This window comes from Capsicum annuum, chromosome 9 (genome assembly GCF_002878395.1).
Source record: "Capsicum annuum cultivar UCD-10X-F1 chromosome 9, UCD10Xv1.1, whole genome shotgun sequence".
In the NCBI taxonomy this organism is placed as follows: domain Eukaryota; kingdom Viridiplantae; phylum Streptophyta; class Magnoliopsida; order Solanales; family Solanaceae; genus Capsicum; species Capsicum annuum.
Genome location: NC_061119.1, coordinates 95,162,844 through 95,177,697, shown reverse-complemented (window position 1 = coordinate 95,177,697; position 14,854 = coordinate 95,162,844). Strand labels below are relative to the sequence as shown.

General features: G+C 36.2%; 1 protein-coding gene across 1 annotated transcript; it reads right to left on the bottom strand.

Annotated features, from left to right (window-relative positions):
- Positions 1 to 1,424: 1,424 nt before the first annotated feature.
- LOC124887098 lies at positions 1,425 to 2,213 on the bottom strand. Its single transcript, XM_047396280.1, has one exon. The coding sequence runs from the start codon at positions 2,211 to 2,213 to the stop codon at positions 1,425 to 1,427; it is 789 nt and encodes a 262-aa protein (XP_047252236.1).
- Between the last annotated feature and the right edge of the window lie 12,641 nt (positions 2,214 to 14,854).

Below are 14,854 nucleotides of genomic sequence, written 5' to 3'. Positions count from 1 at the left end.
AAAACTACAACCATTTGATACACATCCTCCTTAATTATTTCCCAGGTATCCTAAAAAAATGCCCCTGTCATGCCATCTGGTCCTGCTGTGCTGCTTCTATTCAGACCTATAACTGCTTCTTTCACCTTTTGCATGTTAGGAACTTTGTCAATATCCACATTCTGACTTGCATTAACAATTGTAGGAATATGTTCAAGAAGCTGAAAATTATTATTATGATCTCCTTTAGCAAACTGCTTCTGATTGAATTGTTCAGCAGCCTTTGCAATTTGATTTAGTTCTTCCACCCATTCTCCACCTTCATTCTGAATCCTATCGATCTTGAGTCTGCTTCTTCTACCTTTAACCACTGTATGAAAGACATTTGTGTTTCTTTCACCATCTTTAAACCAATCTATTCCAGCCTTCTGCTTCCAAAATTCCTCTTCCCTTCCAAGCTGTAGACTTAGCATAGCCTGAGCTTGAAATAACAATTCCCTATTTGCACCTGATGGATAGTCTTCAAATTGTTTTTCTCTAACCTTGATAACTTATTCCAATGTAGCTATCTCTTGAAAAATGTCACCATAACACTCTCTACTCCATTTAGTTAAAGCAGCCTTCACTTTTTTCATTTTTTGATGAAACAAAATGAAAGGATTTCCCATAATATCAGTCTTCCAATTCTCCTGAATAATTGTCAAGCATGATTCCTCTTTCAACCACATATTTAGAAACCTAAAAGGTTTAATGATAGACTCCTTCACAGTGCTGAAGTTAATTTTTAAAGGAGTGTAGTCAGATCCACTCCTAAGTAAATGTTTAACTTTCAATACTGGGAAAGAAGTAACTTCTCATTGATCAGAATTCTGTCAAGACCTCCAAATATGCACTCCTCATCTGTTCTACCATTCCACCAGGTAAACTTGCTCCCTTTAAAACCTGGATCCTCAACATTACACAAACTTATACACTGTCTAAAATCTTCAGTTTCAGCAACTATTACTGGTAAGCCTCCCAATTTTTTTTCCTGACTAGTTATCACATTAAAATCCCCCTATAAGCCAATGATCTTGCATTTGTTGAGCCATGTCTTCAAGAGATTCCCATAAAGCTAGTCTCTCCTTTGTGTATATTTAGCATAGATTAAAAAAATCATAACTGTGATCGCAGCTTCCTAATTCACTAATTTTATTGTGATTTGCTATTCTTCATCTCTAACAATAGTAACACTATATTAGCTTCCAGAAAAGCCCATATCTTACCAAAAATATTAGAGATTGATGTCTGTATACCTAATCTTCTTCTGTAATCTTCAATATTCTTACTATCTTGAAAAGGTTCCATTAGTCCAACAAATGCAAACTGGTACCTTTTATACAATGTAATCAGTCTAGTAAAAGCCTTTTGTGTGTTGACTGATATAATATTCCATATAAGAGCATTCATCCCAACTTATTCTTCATAGAACTCCTTGTCTGCATTGTACTAGTCTTCCCAACTCTGTGATTCTTCTGTGGGATGCCTTGTTTTTCTTTCAACCTATCAATTTGTTTAGGTGATAAGTTACCATCAATTCTCAGTTTATTAATAGTCTCCTCCAGGTTATCTTCATTCATTATTGCATTCTCCTTGTTACTGTACTGTAATTGTTTTTCAACTTGAACAACTAATGGCATGATATCTTCTAAAACCTCCATGTCTTCTTTTTGAATATCTGGCTGAAGAACAACAACCTGCATATGACTCTTATCTGTTTGAGATTGTGGCACTGATGCAATATGATCTTCCCTTTCCCTATTATCAACTTGCTCTTGATTCCTCTTATCAACTTGTTCTTGAATGGTCATGACTGTCTGTATGTTTTTTTCAATTTGTTGTTGTCCTTGATTACTAAAAGTATTAGTAACCCATTCCTTTGTGCTCTCTATGATTTGTTGTTGCTTATCTATCTTGTCTTGTTGATCACCTTTATTATCCTCCACTTCATGATGTTCTTCTGCAAGGGCTTCTAAAGTATTAGATGTTGGCATGTTATTTACTTCCTCATTCTGCACTTCTCCCATTATGTGGTCAAATTTGTCTTTTTTATACCTGTTCTGCCTTAATGACCATTGTATTTTATACATCCCTCTCCTACTCTGTGTATTGCTCACCTCTGCTACCTCCTTTACATTGCCAGTTTCCTGCTTATCTTTATTATCTTCTTTCTTCTGTTCATCCTCATTTTCCATTAATTCTGGATGCATATTCCAGTATGAGCTTTCATCATGTCCTTGAAGACAACATTCTTTGCAGTATTTTGGTTTATAATCATAATGAATATATTCATTTGAATTTTATTTCCCCTGTAACATCATCCTCTTCATTGATTTGAACTCTTGTGGGCAAATTGGCTACTAGAACCACTTCTACCTTCACATGTGCACAACTTGATCTCATTTGATTTTTAGTAGCCATGTCAACCGTTAAAGGTTTACCTACTACAGAAGCTATTGAAAAAATAACTTCCTTTGCAAAGAAATTGGGTGGTAGATCTGGCGTAGCACTCCAATGGTTGTTTCTACATCAGGTTCAAACCAGGGGTCTCACTTAAGGGTTCTCATCTGCCAGAGTCTTTCTTTTGATTTTATGTAAATTGCAGCTGTCAACATTAAATTAACAGTCTTCTAAAATATTCAGCTTGATCAGAATATGTCTAGAATCCATTACACCTATATTGCAATCCCCCTTGATATTGCATTGTATAGGTATTTGTTTTTCCAATTCTATGATATCAGGTTTTCCGTAAGAAAATTTGCCAATAACAGCATATTGTAAATTCTCTTTTAGAATCATATCCCTTATTTTGGATATTTCCATGTAATACTGGGCTCTCCGTGTAACATGACTACCGGTTTTGGAAAAATTTGATTTTTTACTTTATCTGCCGACTCTTCCTTCAACAAAACTACATATGATACTTTCTTAGACTCCTCGTTCACACTTTGAGAATTTTACGGTGGGATTAGTGTCCATGGCGGCCAATGGGTAGGCAAATTAGGTTTAGGGCAATTGAATCCAGTGCAAAAGGAATAATAAAGAAAACCGCCGAATCTCCGCTAAACTATACCTTGAGTGTCATATAATTATTATTTAGAAGCTTTCTTAGCTAAACAACTAATATTCAAATGAAGTAAAATAAAAAGATAAAAACGTGTATTTGTTACTACAAATAAGGAGTTTATTTTTTTTTTATTTTTTTTATGTTTTAGTCAAAACCTTGTAGGAGTCAAGGAGTTTAGTTAATTTTTCCATTTTAATTAATCTTCTTATCTTTCTTTTTTTTTCTTTTTCTTTTTAAAAGATAAAAATAAAAAAACACGCAAGGATAATATAGATAGTTATTCTTGTTTTTAATAAATATGTTATTTTTTAGGAAAAATTTTAAATTTATTTTATAATTTTAATATTTTGTTATGAAACTATCTTGTTGTTTTACTAATTTAGAATGTATATAAATATTTATTTTTACATCAAGTTTAAAAATAATCTTGTCATTTAGTTCAAAAATATGCAACTACTTTTACATAGGATAAATATTTAAAATTAATGATATAAAAATATTAATTAATAATAATAATAATAATAATTTATTATTAGTGTGTTTATTTTTATTATTATTACTATCAGATATATACTGCCACAACTATGTATTACTATTGCTATTACTTATATGGGAATGAGAAATTTAAGCAATGTAGGTATGAGTTTGAGTAACTATTTATTTTAAAATTTTAAAAAATTGGATAACTCTATAGGGAAAAAAATAAGCAAAATTTTTTATTTTCAAAAGGACTCTTGCATACTTGGAGCAGATTTTAGTTAAGAATCTAAAAATTATTTTTCATTTTTTTTTGATTTTATTTCATTTTTTTCTGATTTTATCTTTTTTTACAGAATTTTTTTTTTCAATAAAAAGTGGCCTTCTCCTTTAACATGTATCTAATATTGGATTCAGTCAAACATTAATTTAAATAGAAAACTATTTTTAATTTAATGAATAAACTTAACTCAACCACTTTTATTCAAATGGACAATTGTTTTTAATTTAAATTTATAATATTAGAGTAACTAATTATTACTGCTACGTATTAGTACTACTACTATTACTATTATTGTTATTATTATTATTATCTTTTATTTAGTATTTAAACAAATTAAAATTCAGATATGTTTTGTAGTATTTAAATTTTAAAAGAGATAAGTTTGAAGTAGTACAAATCTATTGTAACTCTTTAATTATGAATTTTTATTTTTAAGATAATGATTTTTTTAGAAATGATAATGTATTTCAAATTCAAGTATTTAACTTTTTTCAATTTAAATTTTTTATTACAATACTATTAAGCCTTGTCTTAATAACTGCCATATGGCTTAGCAATAGCTTGTCACATGGCTTCTTCTGGTGCTTCATCCTCTACTTTTTAATATATAAAAATATTACCCTGTTACCTTCCTGAACTATACCCAAAACGACAGAGACACACCTCAACTTAAAGGGGGTCCTATTATCCCCTGAACTAATTAAAAGTATAATTTTGACATTCTTAGTGCCTACATAGCACAACACACTGAAGGGTCCACTTAGGCACACGTGGGTGTCATGTAGGCACTAAGGGTGTCAAAATTACATTTTTAATTAGTTTGGAGGGGGGGGGGGGGTAATAGGACCCCCTTTAAGTTGAGGTGTGTCTTAGCCATTTTGGGTATAGTTCAGGAGGGTAATAGGGTAATATATAGAGATGTTAAACTTAATAGTTGTATTGTTTATGATATTTCAACAACTCATATTAAATATGAATACGAACAATGTTAACTATGATTATAAATATTTCATGTCCTAAAATTTGTACCTTGTCTTTAACAAATTGCAGCCTCCATCTTTTAATAATTGGATATACGTATAGTAAAAAAATAATTATCAAATGAAAGTAGTATATATTTTGTAAGAAATTATATAGGACTATGCAAACAATATAACTTCATTAGCATGGATATATAGTAAATTGTTGTCGAATTCATTGTATACACCTATAAAGAAGTAAAGGTTAAGCGGTTATTTACTATAGAAATACTTTAATAGAATCATAAGTAAGATTAAATTATATCATCATTAACAATAACAACAACATACCCAGAAGTGATAAGCTTATCATTTCATGGAGGTTAACCTCCAGAGGATAACCTCTGTGATAATGTAAAGTGGTGAGCTTCCATCTTTCAGAAGGCCTTATCATTTCATTATTTTTTCTTTATTGACTCAGTACTTTTAGATTCTTTTGGTCATGGTCAGGGACATGTCCCAACTTAGATGTTATTTTGGTTTTAGAGGCTTTTATGGACAGATGTGGGTTGATTATTATTTTGACTTTTAGTTTTATTTGAGTTATCTATTTATCTCGTTATTACTTTTGATTAACTTTTGCTTTATTGTTATTTTTTTACTCTTAAGTTTAGGCTAAGAGGATGGTCTCCGATCTATGGTTGGGTTGAGATAACCGTCACGGCCAGGCCATAGTTCGGGTCGTGATAAGCTTGGTATCAGAGCACGATTTAAGGTCGTTGGTTATCTATAAAGTCTTTTTGAGTAGAGTCCTTTTTATAGGTATGTAGTGTGCGACACTTATAAGGAGGAGGCTACAAGGCGTTTAGGAATGTTTTCCTTTCTTGTGTTCTTATTTCGGTCTATAGAGTCTAGTGCTATGAAACTTCTCTAACTCCAGGCTTCCTCGCATTTTTGATCGTGCTTTCCAGAAGATCTGATGTTCATAGAAACTCTGCTGGGAACTCTTTCCTACCTAAGTATAATATGGAGGGGATTTGCCCTGTTCATAGAGTGTAGACTCGGTCTAGGGTCTCTGTTGTGAATTGCACTACCCCATGTGGAGTTTTACCTATCCCCATTAGTTCTTGTCAAGCTTCTCAGAGTGGTGATGTTTATGATCAGCCACCTCAGGGGGACATCTCTAATGTAGAGTTCCATCAGTCTATTCATTTGTTTACTCAGTTGGTGATATCTTAGTCTCATCAGTCGGATCGTGTTAGTTTTGTTGTTCTTTTGTTTGAGGTCACTTGGGTTGGCCAGTTCATGAGGTTGAATTCTCCAACCTTTATAAGCTCTAAGGTTGAGGAGGATCCTCAGGGGTTTGTATATGAGATGGATAAGATTTTTAGAGTGAAGCATGCTACTTATGTAGAAGGCGTGGAGTTTGCTTCTTATAAGTTGAAAGATATGGCTTATCAGTAGTATGAAGAGTGGGAAGTTATAAGGGGTGATGATTCTAAGAAGGCTGTGTGGGATAATTTTTTAGGGCCCTTTCTTGATCACTTCTTTCCTCAGGAGTTGAGGGAAGCTAAGGCCGAGCAGTTTGTTAATCTGAAGCAGAGTAAGATGAGTGTGAAGAAATGTGCCTTGAAATTTCAGCAGCTATCTCGCTATGCTCTAGAGTTGGTATCTAACAGAGATCTAAGATGAGGAAGTTTGCTTCTAGGTTATCCTATGACTTAGTATTGAAGTGTAATATTGCAATGTTGAACAATAATATGGACATCTCCAGACTGGTGGTTTATATATAGCAGGTAGATGATGAAAAGAAGAAATAAAAAGATATGGAAGAGAGGCAGAATAAGAATTCAGATATTCGGAGTAGGGTGAGAGTCAACAGAATAGCCGGAAAGATGGTAGACAATAGACCAAGAAGAAGAACTGGGGTAATTCTTATTTATTTGCTAGTGCTTCCTATCCTAAGCCTTTGGGTAATCGTCGTTCTTAGGAAAGCAGCAGTCTTAAGGCACAGGGTGCCCAGTCTCAGGATAGTGGAGCTCAGTCAGCCCCACCTTATCATCCTTACCATTTTTATGGGTAGCTTCACCATGGATATTATAAAGAGGGGAGAAATCGGTGTTATAATTGTGGTTAGCTGGATCATATGCAATGAGATTGTACTTCAGCCAGGGTAGCTAGTAGAGCTAATAAGGTTCTGGTCACCACTTCTTTGGCTTATGCACCCTTCTGGTATCATCACTGGCCAAAATTTCCTTTATGCACTTATTACTCTCCAGGAATCTGAGGTATCTCCAAATGTTATTATTGGTATGTTACAACTTTTTTCTCGCGATATTTATTATTTGCTTGATCTAGGTTCTACCATATCTTATGTGGCTGTGCATTTTGGTTTTGGTCCTTAAAGTATTTTCGACCCTTTTTTGTGTTTACTCTGGTAGGTGATTCTTTGTTAGTAGAAAAATCTTTTGAGCTTGTGTGGTGTCCACCTTTCATATTGGATATAGTGGATTTCGATGTTATCTCAGGGATGGATTGGCTTTATTTATGCTATTCTTCTCTAGATTGTAGGACATGAAAGGTTAGTTTTCACTTTCTTAATAAATCGATAATTAAATTGGAGTGAAGTTCCTTAGTGCTAAAAAAGAGGTTTATTTATTATCTTATAGCTTAGAATTTGATTTTTAGAGGGTGTTTGTATCATTTAGTTTGAGTTAAGGATTCTGATCTGAAAGCCTTTGCAATCTATCCCCGTGGTTAGTGAACTCCTAAAGTGTTTCCTGATGATCTTCCTTGGATTTCTCCTAATAGAAAAATAGACCTTGGGATTGATCTTCTACTTGATACTCATCCTATTTTCATTTCTTATTTTAGAATGGCTCCAATTGAACTAAATGAACAATTAAAATATCTTTTTGCTAAAGGGCTCATTCGTCCTACTATTTCTCCGTATGGTGCTCCTATACTTTTCGTGCAAAAGAAAGATAGGTCTCTTCGGATTTATATAGACTATCGTCAGCTAATAAGGTGATAGTTAAGAATAAGTACCCTCTTCCTAGGATTGATGACCTTTTTGATTAGCTTCAGGGTGCTAGATACTTCTTTAAGATTGATCTCCGATTGGGCTATCATCAGTTGAAAATTTGGGAAGTTGATATTCCTAGGACTACTTTCCAAACTTGGTATGGTCACTATAAGTTTTTGGTGATGTCATTTGGGCTGACTAATGCTCTGACTGCTTTCATGGATCTTATGAATTAGGTTTTTAGACAGTTTTTGGATTTTTTTGTTATAGTCTTCATTGCTGACATATTGGTGTACTCTAATAGTGAGGAGGATCATGCCAATCGCCTACAAATTGCGAATTTTGGCTAAATACTATGACTTTTCTTGGGCTTGTTTCTAGTGAGGGGATCAATGTGGATCCACAGAAGGTTGAGGTAGTTAAAAGATGGCCTGACCTACAACTCCAATCGATATTAAGAGCTTCTTAGGCTTGGTTGGGTATTATGGGAGGTTTTCAAAGAGTTTCTCTTCTATTACTTTTTCATTGACAAGGTTGACCCAAAAAGAGTAAAATTCTTATGGTTCAATGCTTATGAGGGTAGTTTTGAGAAGTTGAAAGATAAGTTGACTTCTGCGCTAGTTTTGACCCTGCTCGAGGGTAATGATGATTTTGTTGTGTTTTGTGATGTATTTCGTGTGAGGATGGACTTTGTTTTAATGCGGCATGGTATGGTTGTGGCCTATGCTTCCAGGCAACTTGAAGTTCATGAGAGGAATTATCTGACTCATGATCTATAGTTGGTAGCTGTGGTCTTTGCTTTGAAAATTTGGTGCCATTATCTGTATGGGGTGTTTGTGGATATTTATTTAAACCATAAGAGCTTGCAGTATGTGTTTACTCAGAAGAAGTTAAATCCCAAGTTGAGGTAGTGGCTCAAATTATTCAAGGATTATAATATGAGCCTTCACTACCATCCAGGTAAAGCTAATGTTGTTGCTGATGCTCTTAGCAGGTTATCTATGGGGAGCCTATCTCATGTGGATGAGGATAAAAAAGGATTAGTGATGGACTTTCATAGGTTATCCAACTTGGGAGTTCGTCTTTTGGACTCTGAGGATGGGGGAGTGATTTTTCAGGAAGTGGTCAAATCATCTCTTGGAGTGGAGGTGAAGGAGAAGAAGGCTTTGGATCTCATACTTATATAGATTAAGGATAATATGGGTCAGTAAAAGGTCATGATATTCGAGATTAAGGGAGATGGTATTTTGAGGTATCAGGTTAGACTGTGTGTTCTCGACGTTGATGGGCTGTGAGAAAGGATTTTGACTGAGGCTCATGAGTCTAGTTATATAGTTCATCTAGGTTTAACTAAAATGTACCATGACTTGAAGGAAATCTACTGGTGGAACAATATGAAGAAGGATTGGCAAATTTGTTGGCAAATGTATTATATGTCAACAAGTTAAGGTTGAACACTTTAGACGTGGTGTCATGTCTCAAGAGATAGAGTTGCCCATGTTGAAGTGGGAGATGATTAATATGGATTTTATTACGGGTCTTTTACGGTCTTGCAATCAGTATGATTTGATTTGGGTCATCATGGATAGGATGGCTAAGTCTGCTCATTTCTTACCTGTAAGGACTAACTACCCAGGAGAGAATTATACTAAGTTATTCATTCAGGAGATTGTGAAGCTGCATGGTGCACCAGTGTCCATTCTTTCAGACTGAGGTACACAATTTTTGTCTCACTTATGGAGTTTATTTCAGAATGGTTTGGGTACATAGGTGAACCCTAGCACCATTTTCCATCCTCAGACGGATGGATAAGCAGAGCATACTATTCAAACTTTGACGGATATGCTAAGGGCCTATGTGATTGATTTTAAGGGAAGTTGGGTGGATAATTTTCCTTTTATTGAGTTCAGATATAACAATAGTTACAATTCGAGCATTCAGATGGATCCTTTTGAGTCTCTCTATGGTAAGAGGTGTAGGTCTCCTATTGGGTAGTTTAAAGTGGGTGAAACTAGGTTGTTTGTCCCTGACTTTGTTCACCAAGCCATGGAGAAGGTAAAAGTAATTTGAGAAAGACTTAAGACCGCCCAAAGTCGCCAAAAGTATATAAGGTGAAGAAAGTTTGAGTTTAAAGTAAATGATTGGGTATTCTTGAAAGTGTCTCCTATGAAAGAAGTCATGATGTTTGGGAAGAAGGGGAAGCTCACTCCCTGTTATGTTAGACCATATCAGATTGTAAGGAGAGTTGGGAATGTGGCTTATGAGTTTGATTTTCTTGCGAGTTTGGATTTTATTTATTTCGTGTTTCATGTGTCCATACTGAAAAAGTTTGTGGGTGATCCTTCCTTGATAGTGCCTGTTGAGGATGTGGGTGTTATAGATTCCTTGTCATATGAGGAAGTCCCAATTGAAATATTGGATAGGCGAGTTCATAGATTTAGTACCAAGGATGTAGCTTTGGTGAAGGTCTGTTGGAGAAACCAAAAGGTAGAAGAGGCTACCTAGGAAGCTGAGGAAAATATGAACCAAATATCCATTCTTGTTCCCCGGGTTGGATGAAAGTGCTTAAGGTATGAGTTTCCTTTTCCTCTTGTTACTTTCTAAGTTTTTCATTTGATTCTAGTGTGTTCTTTCTATTCTCGTGCTAAAAGTGTCCTAACTCATCATTCGGTGATGAATAATCCTAACGTGGGATAATGTAAGATCCCTTAAAATTTTGATCATTTTATTTTTGATCCTCCCGCGTGCGTAACGTTAATTTTTGACTTGAATTGTTTTTAAAAGTGTTAAAAGGGTAATTTAGGGAAGTTTTGGATTTTTTGTAAGGGGTTCAGGTCATTTTGGGACCCCGAGGTAGTAAGGGTTCATGATAAGGCCGTGGCACAGAGGTTAACCTCCACCATATCGGCGTGGAACAAAGGATAACCTCCGCATAATGGCGTACCGCTCCAGTGTCTTAATTTTATCCAGTTTGGTTTTTTGCACTTGGGGTAATGGTATTTTGGTCTTGTTCCCTCTTGTACGATCTTTAAACATAAAATAAGCCTTTTTTCCAGTTTTAAAGGATCAAAATCATTCATTCTCTCTTAAAACTCAAAACCCAAGAACATCCAAGGGTTTCACAGAAAATTCATCATCCGAGCTCTAAACTTCAAATTGACTTCAATTTCTTTTATATTTCAAGCATGTTTCTCTTCTCTTAACTTTAATTTTACATTGCGTCATTGATTTAATGGATTTTCATGGGATTTAAATTGTGGGTTTTGAGATTGGGTTGAGGTGTTTTGGTTGTTACTAATTGAATTACTTGTCCCATGTTTTGAATTGATTATTCGTCCTTTAAATTGATGTTTTTGGAAATTAATTGGTACGTTATTTAAATGGTTGGAATGGGGGACATGAGTTTCCTCAATTGGATGAATTTTGGCTTAGAATTGCATGAATCTCAACCCACATTGTAAATTTAATTTTTATTACGAAAAATTGCATGGTTCCCAATGCATTGCATTAATGGATATAAAATGGATTTGGATGACCTTGTTGGCCATGGCTTGGATTTTAATGGAACTTGGAAGTCCAATTTGGTTGTGTGTATTTATTTAGCATAAATATATTTGCAAGTGTATTGATATGATGATACCAAGTGGTAAATGCCTTAATGAATAACTCCCTGGTTGATGGTTGGAATTATGTGCAAATTATTTTAATTTGGGCTTAAAGGGGGTTGTGTAGCTCACCGTGAAGGTGTAAGTCCTGGGGGGACGAACACTGGAAACCACGTTTGCCTTGGGGTTCTATATGAACATGTACTCTATATGTACTTGATATATATATGGGATGGCTATTGCCCATGGTGGATTTAGTTTTTCCTCAAATTTTCCTCGATTTATGCGGCTAACATACACTGGGGCCTTTTTAGTCGGGGAAGATGAACCTATATATCCTATGGGTGCCTTTATGATAGATCGAGCTACACAGTCCAGGTTAATTTTTTTAAAACTCTCGTGTTTATAACCCTTACCCTATCCCGACGTCTTATATATGTATATATAAATGTGTGCATATGGTTTCAAATGATTATTGGATGTGGCATTTATGCTATCACTTTTCCTGATTTATATGCCAGTGCTTATTCCACTGACCGTCCTAGGATGCTACATGGTGGTCTTGAGATACCCGTCACGGCCAGACCCTAGTTTTATATGAGTTATCTATTTATCTCCTTATTACTGTTGATTGGATTCCACTTTATTGTTAGTTTTGTTCTCTTAATGGTAGGCTAAAGGTGTGGTCTCCGGTCCATGGCGGGCTTGAATAACCGCCGCATCCAGTCCTTACGTCGGGGTATGACATCACCACACTAAAAATGATGTTAAACATCCTTGTTAGTCACTCTAAACCTGCCCCGCCGGTGCTCTTCTATAAATCCACCGGAATCTTATTTGTCCTAGTCGCGCTATCCCTATGCATCCTATAAATAGACCCCTTGACCTCCTCGATCTTGATACACCTATAATTACCATAATCGCAATACCTTTCTAAGTTCTCCAAGTCCCCCAGCACAAAACCTTTATCCCTCTCATCGTTATAAAGTCTATGGAAATAAGACTTCCACCTCTTCCTAATGAAGGCATCCTCAACCAACACTGTACCATCCTCCCCTTAATGAACTTCACTTGGTCAATGTCATGAGCCCTTCTCTTCCTGGCCTTGAAAAGAATATACAACTTCTTATCCCCACCTTTATCCTCTAAAGTGGCATACAAGCTCTCAAAAGTTGTTATCTTAGCTGCCGTAACCGCTAAATTAACCTCTCTTCTAGATAACTTATACTTCTCTCTATTCGTTTTCCTCTCCTTATTATCCCTGCTCTTAATCAACTTATCATAGGGTACCTTATTAGTCTCCACCCTTCTTTTAAATTCTTCTTCTATCACCAATACCGTTGGTGCTTGGCAGATTGGCCTCTCGAGACACCCAACACCTTTCTAGCTGTCTCCCTAATGCAACTGACAGTCAACTTCCATATACTATCCACAGCCCCTCTACTCTCTCAAGCCCCCTTAGTCGTCAACTTCTTTCCTATGTCCAAAGCACTAGCCAAAGTTATGCTATGCCACTTCATCTTTTGGCTAATCCACCACACTTTTCTTCTTTATGCCATTTTTGATTACCAAGTCCATCACTAACAACCTATGTTGAGTCAAAAGATTCTCGCTAGTCCACAAAAGATTCTCACTAGGTATAGTTTTACAGTCTTTTCAAGTCCTTCTATCACCATTCTAAGGAGCAAAAATTCTATTTGGGTGTTGGCCACTGAACTATGAAAGGTAATAAGGTGCTCATCCCTCACCGAAAAGCTCAAAGTTTCCACCCATAACCCAAAAACCCAAGCAAAATCCAAAATAGAAGCTCATCCTTCATTTCGGTCCCAAAACCGAAACTACCATGCACATTATCATAACCTCTCGATAAAGACCCAATATGCCCATTGAAATCCCCTCCAACAAAATGCATCTCAGTGCTCAGAGCACCTCTCACCACCTCATCCAAAAACACGTAAAAGTTCTTCTTCTTCTCCTCTTCCAATCTTACCTAGGGAGAGTAGGAGCTAATAACATTTAATGTTGACCCTCTAATGACCAACCTAATTGACATCAACCTATTGTTAACCCGCTTAAAATCCACTACCTGCCTGCTGAGCTCTTCATCTATTTAGATACCTACCCACTCGTATGCCTTATGCTACCTGAATACCATAACTTATACCCGTCTACATCCTTTGCCTTTGAGCCTACCCATTTGGTTTCTTGGACACAAGCTATCCTAATCCTCCTCTTCCTAAGAATCTTCAAGGGCTCCATGGACTTACCTTGAATATTCCCTATGTTCCAAGACCCAACTCTCACCTGGAAGCTTCCTTACCCCACCTAACCCTCGCTCCAACCCCAAACTTAAACCTAGACTCGACCCTAACCCATTACCACAAAAAGACCCCACCCTTACCCTAAAACCTAATCCATTCCCCCACCCCAACCCGGACGTATGACATGATCCTATTCTATAATAGACCATCACAACCACTACTTAATAAGAGAAGAGAAAAAAAGATGAGCAAATGATACGACCTGAACTAGGGCCTAGTTGTGTCGGGTGCCTCAAGCCAAACCGGGATCGGAGACCACCCTCAATGCCCAACCTTAACCACCCTACACCCGATGTCAGATGAATTTTGATTATATACCATAACAAGATAGAACAATCATAAATCAAATACAGTTAAATGGTGTCAGCCTCAATACCAATACCAATGCCAAGGCTGACACAAATACCAACACCACCCATGCTAACCCAAAGTAGTCACACAAAGCCTCTACCCAAAATTAAAACATCTGGTCGGTATATGCCCCCGGCCATAGCCAAAATCCAAAGTCTAAGAAATAGCAAAAGTATGTAGGGAAGTCCATAACATGAAATGGAGCTTCCGGAGTACGGAAGCTTACTACTTCAATCTACATAAAGCTGTCCCCAAATCCAATCACTGAGGAGGAGTAGTATGGTCGATTCCTACATCACGTGGGGATACAACACTCAAAGACAGGTTAGTGGGTGAAGACTAACATGTACTCACGAGTAAGGATAAAATAATGCCAATATTTAAAATAAGTAACTAACCATATGCAATCAGATCCATACATATATAAATCTATATATATACACATAATATAATCCATGCCGAGAAAGGAAACTGGGTTTGGCATGAATTTAAAACTTTAACATGGGCTGTGTAGATTGACCATCCTAAAACCACCCACGGGCTATATAGGCCAATATTACCCCTGAACGGGCCCAGTATATGTAGCCGCATGAACCAGAGATATCATAGGGGCTGAGGATTCCTATGTACCTTTCGCCTTCCATGATACAAATTTACAAGTATAACTTAGGGGATTCCCGTGTACCCTACAAGTATATGGTCACCATGACCAACCCTTATGTCGGCAAGCATGAGTTTCCAGTGTCCA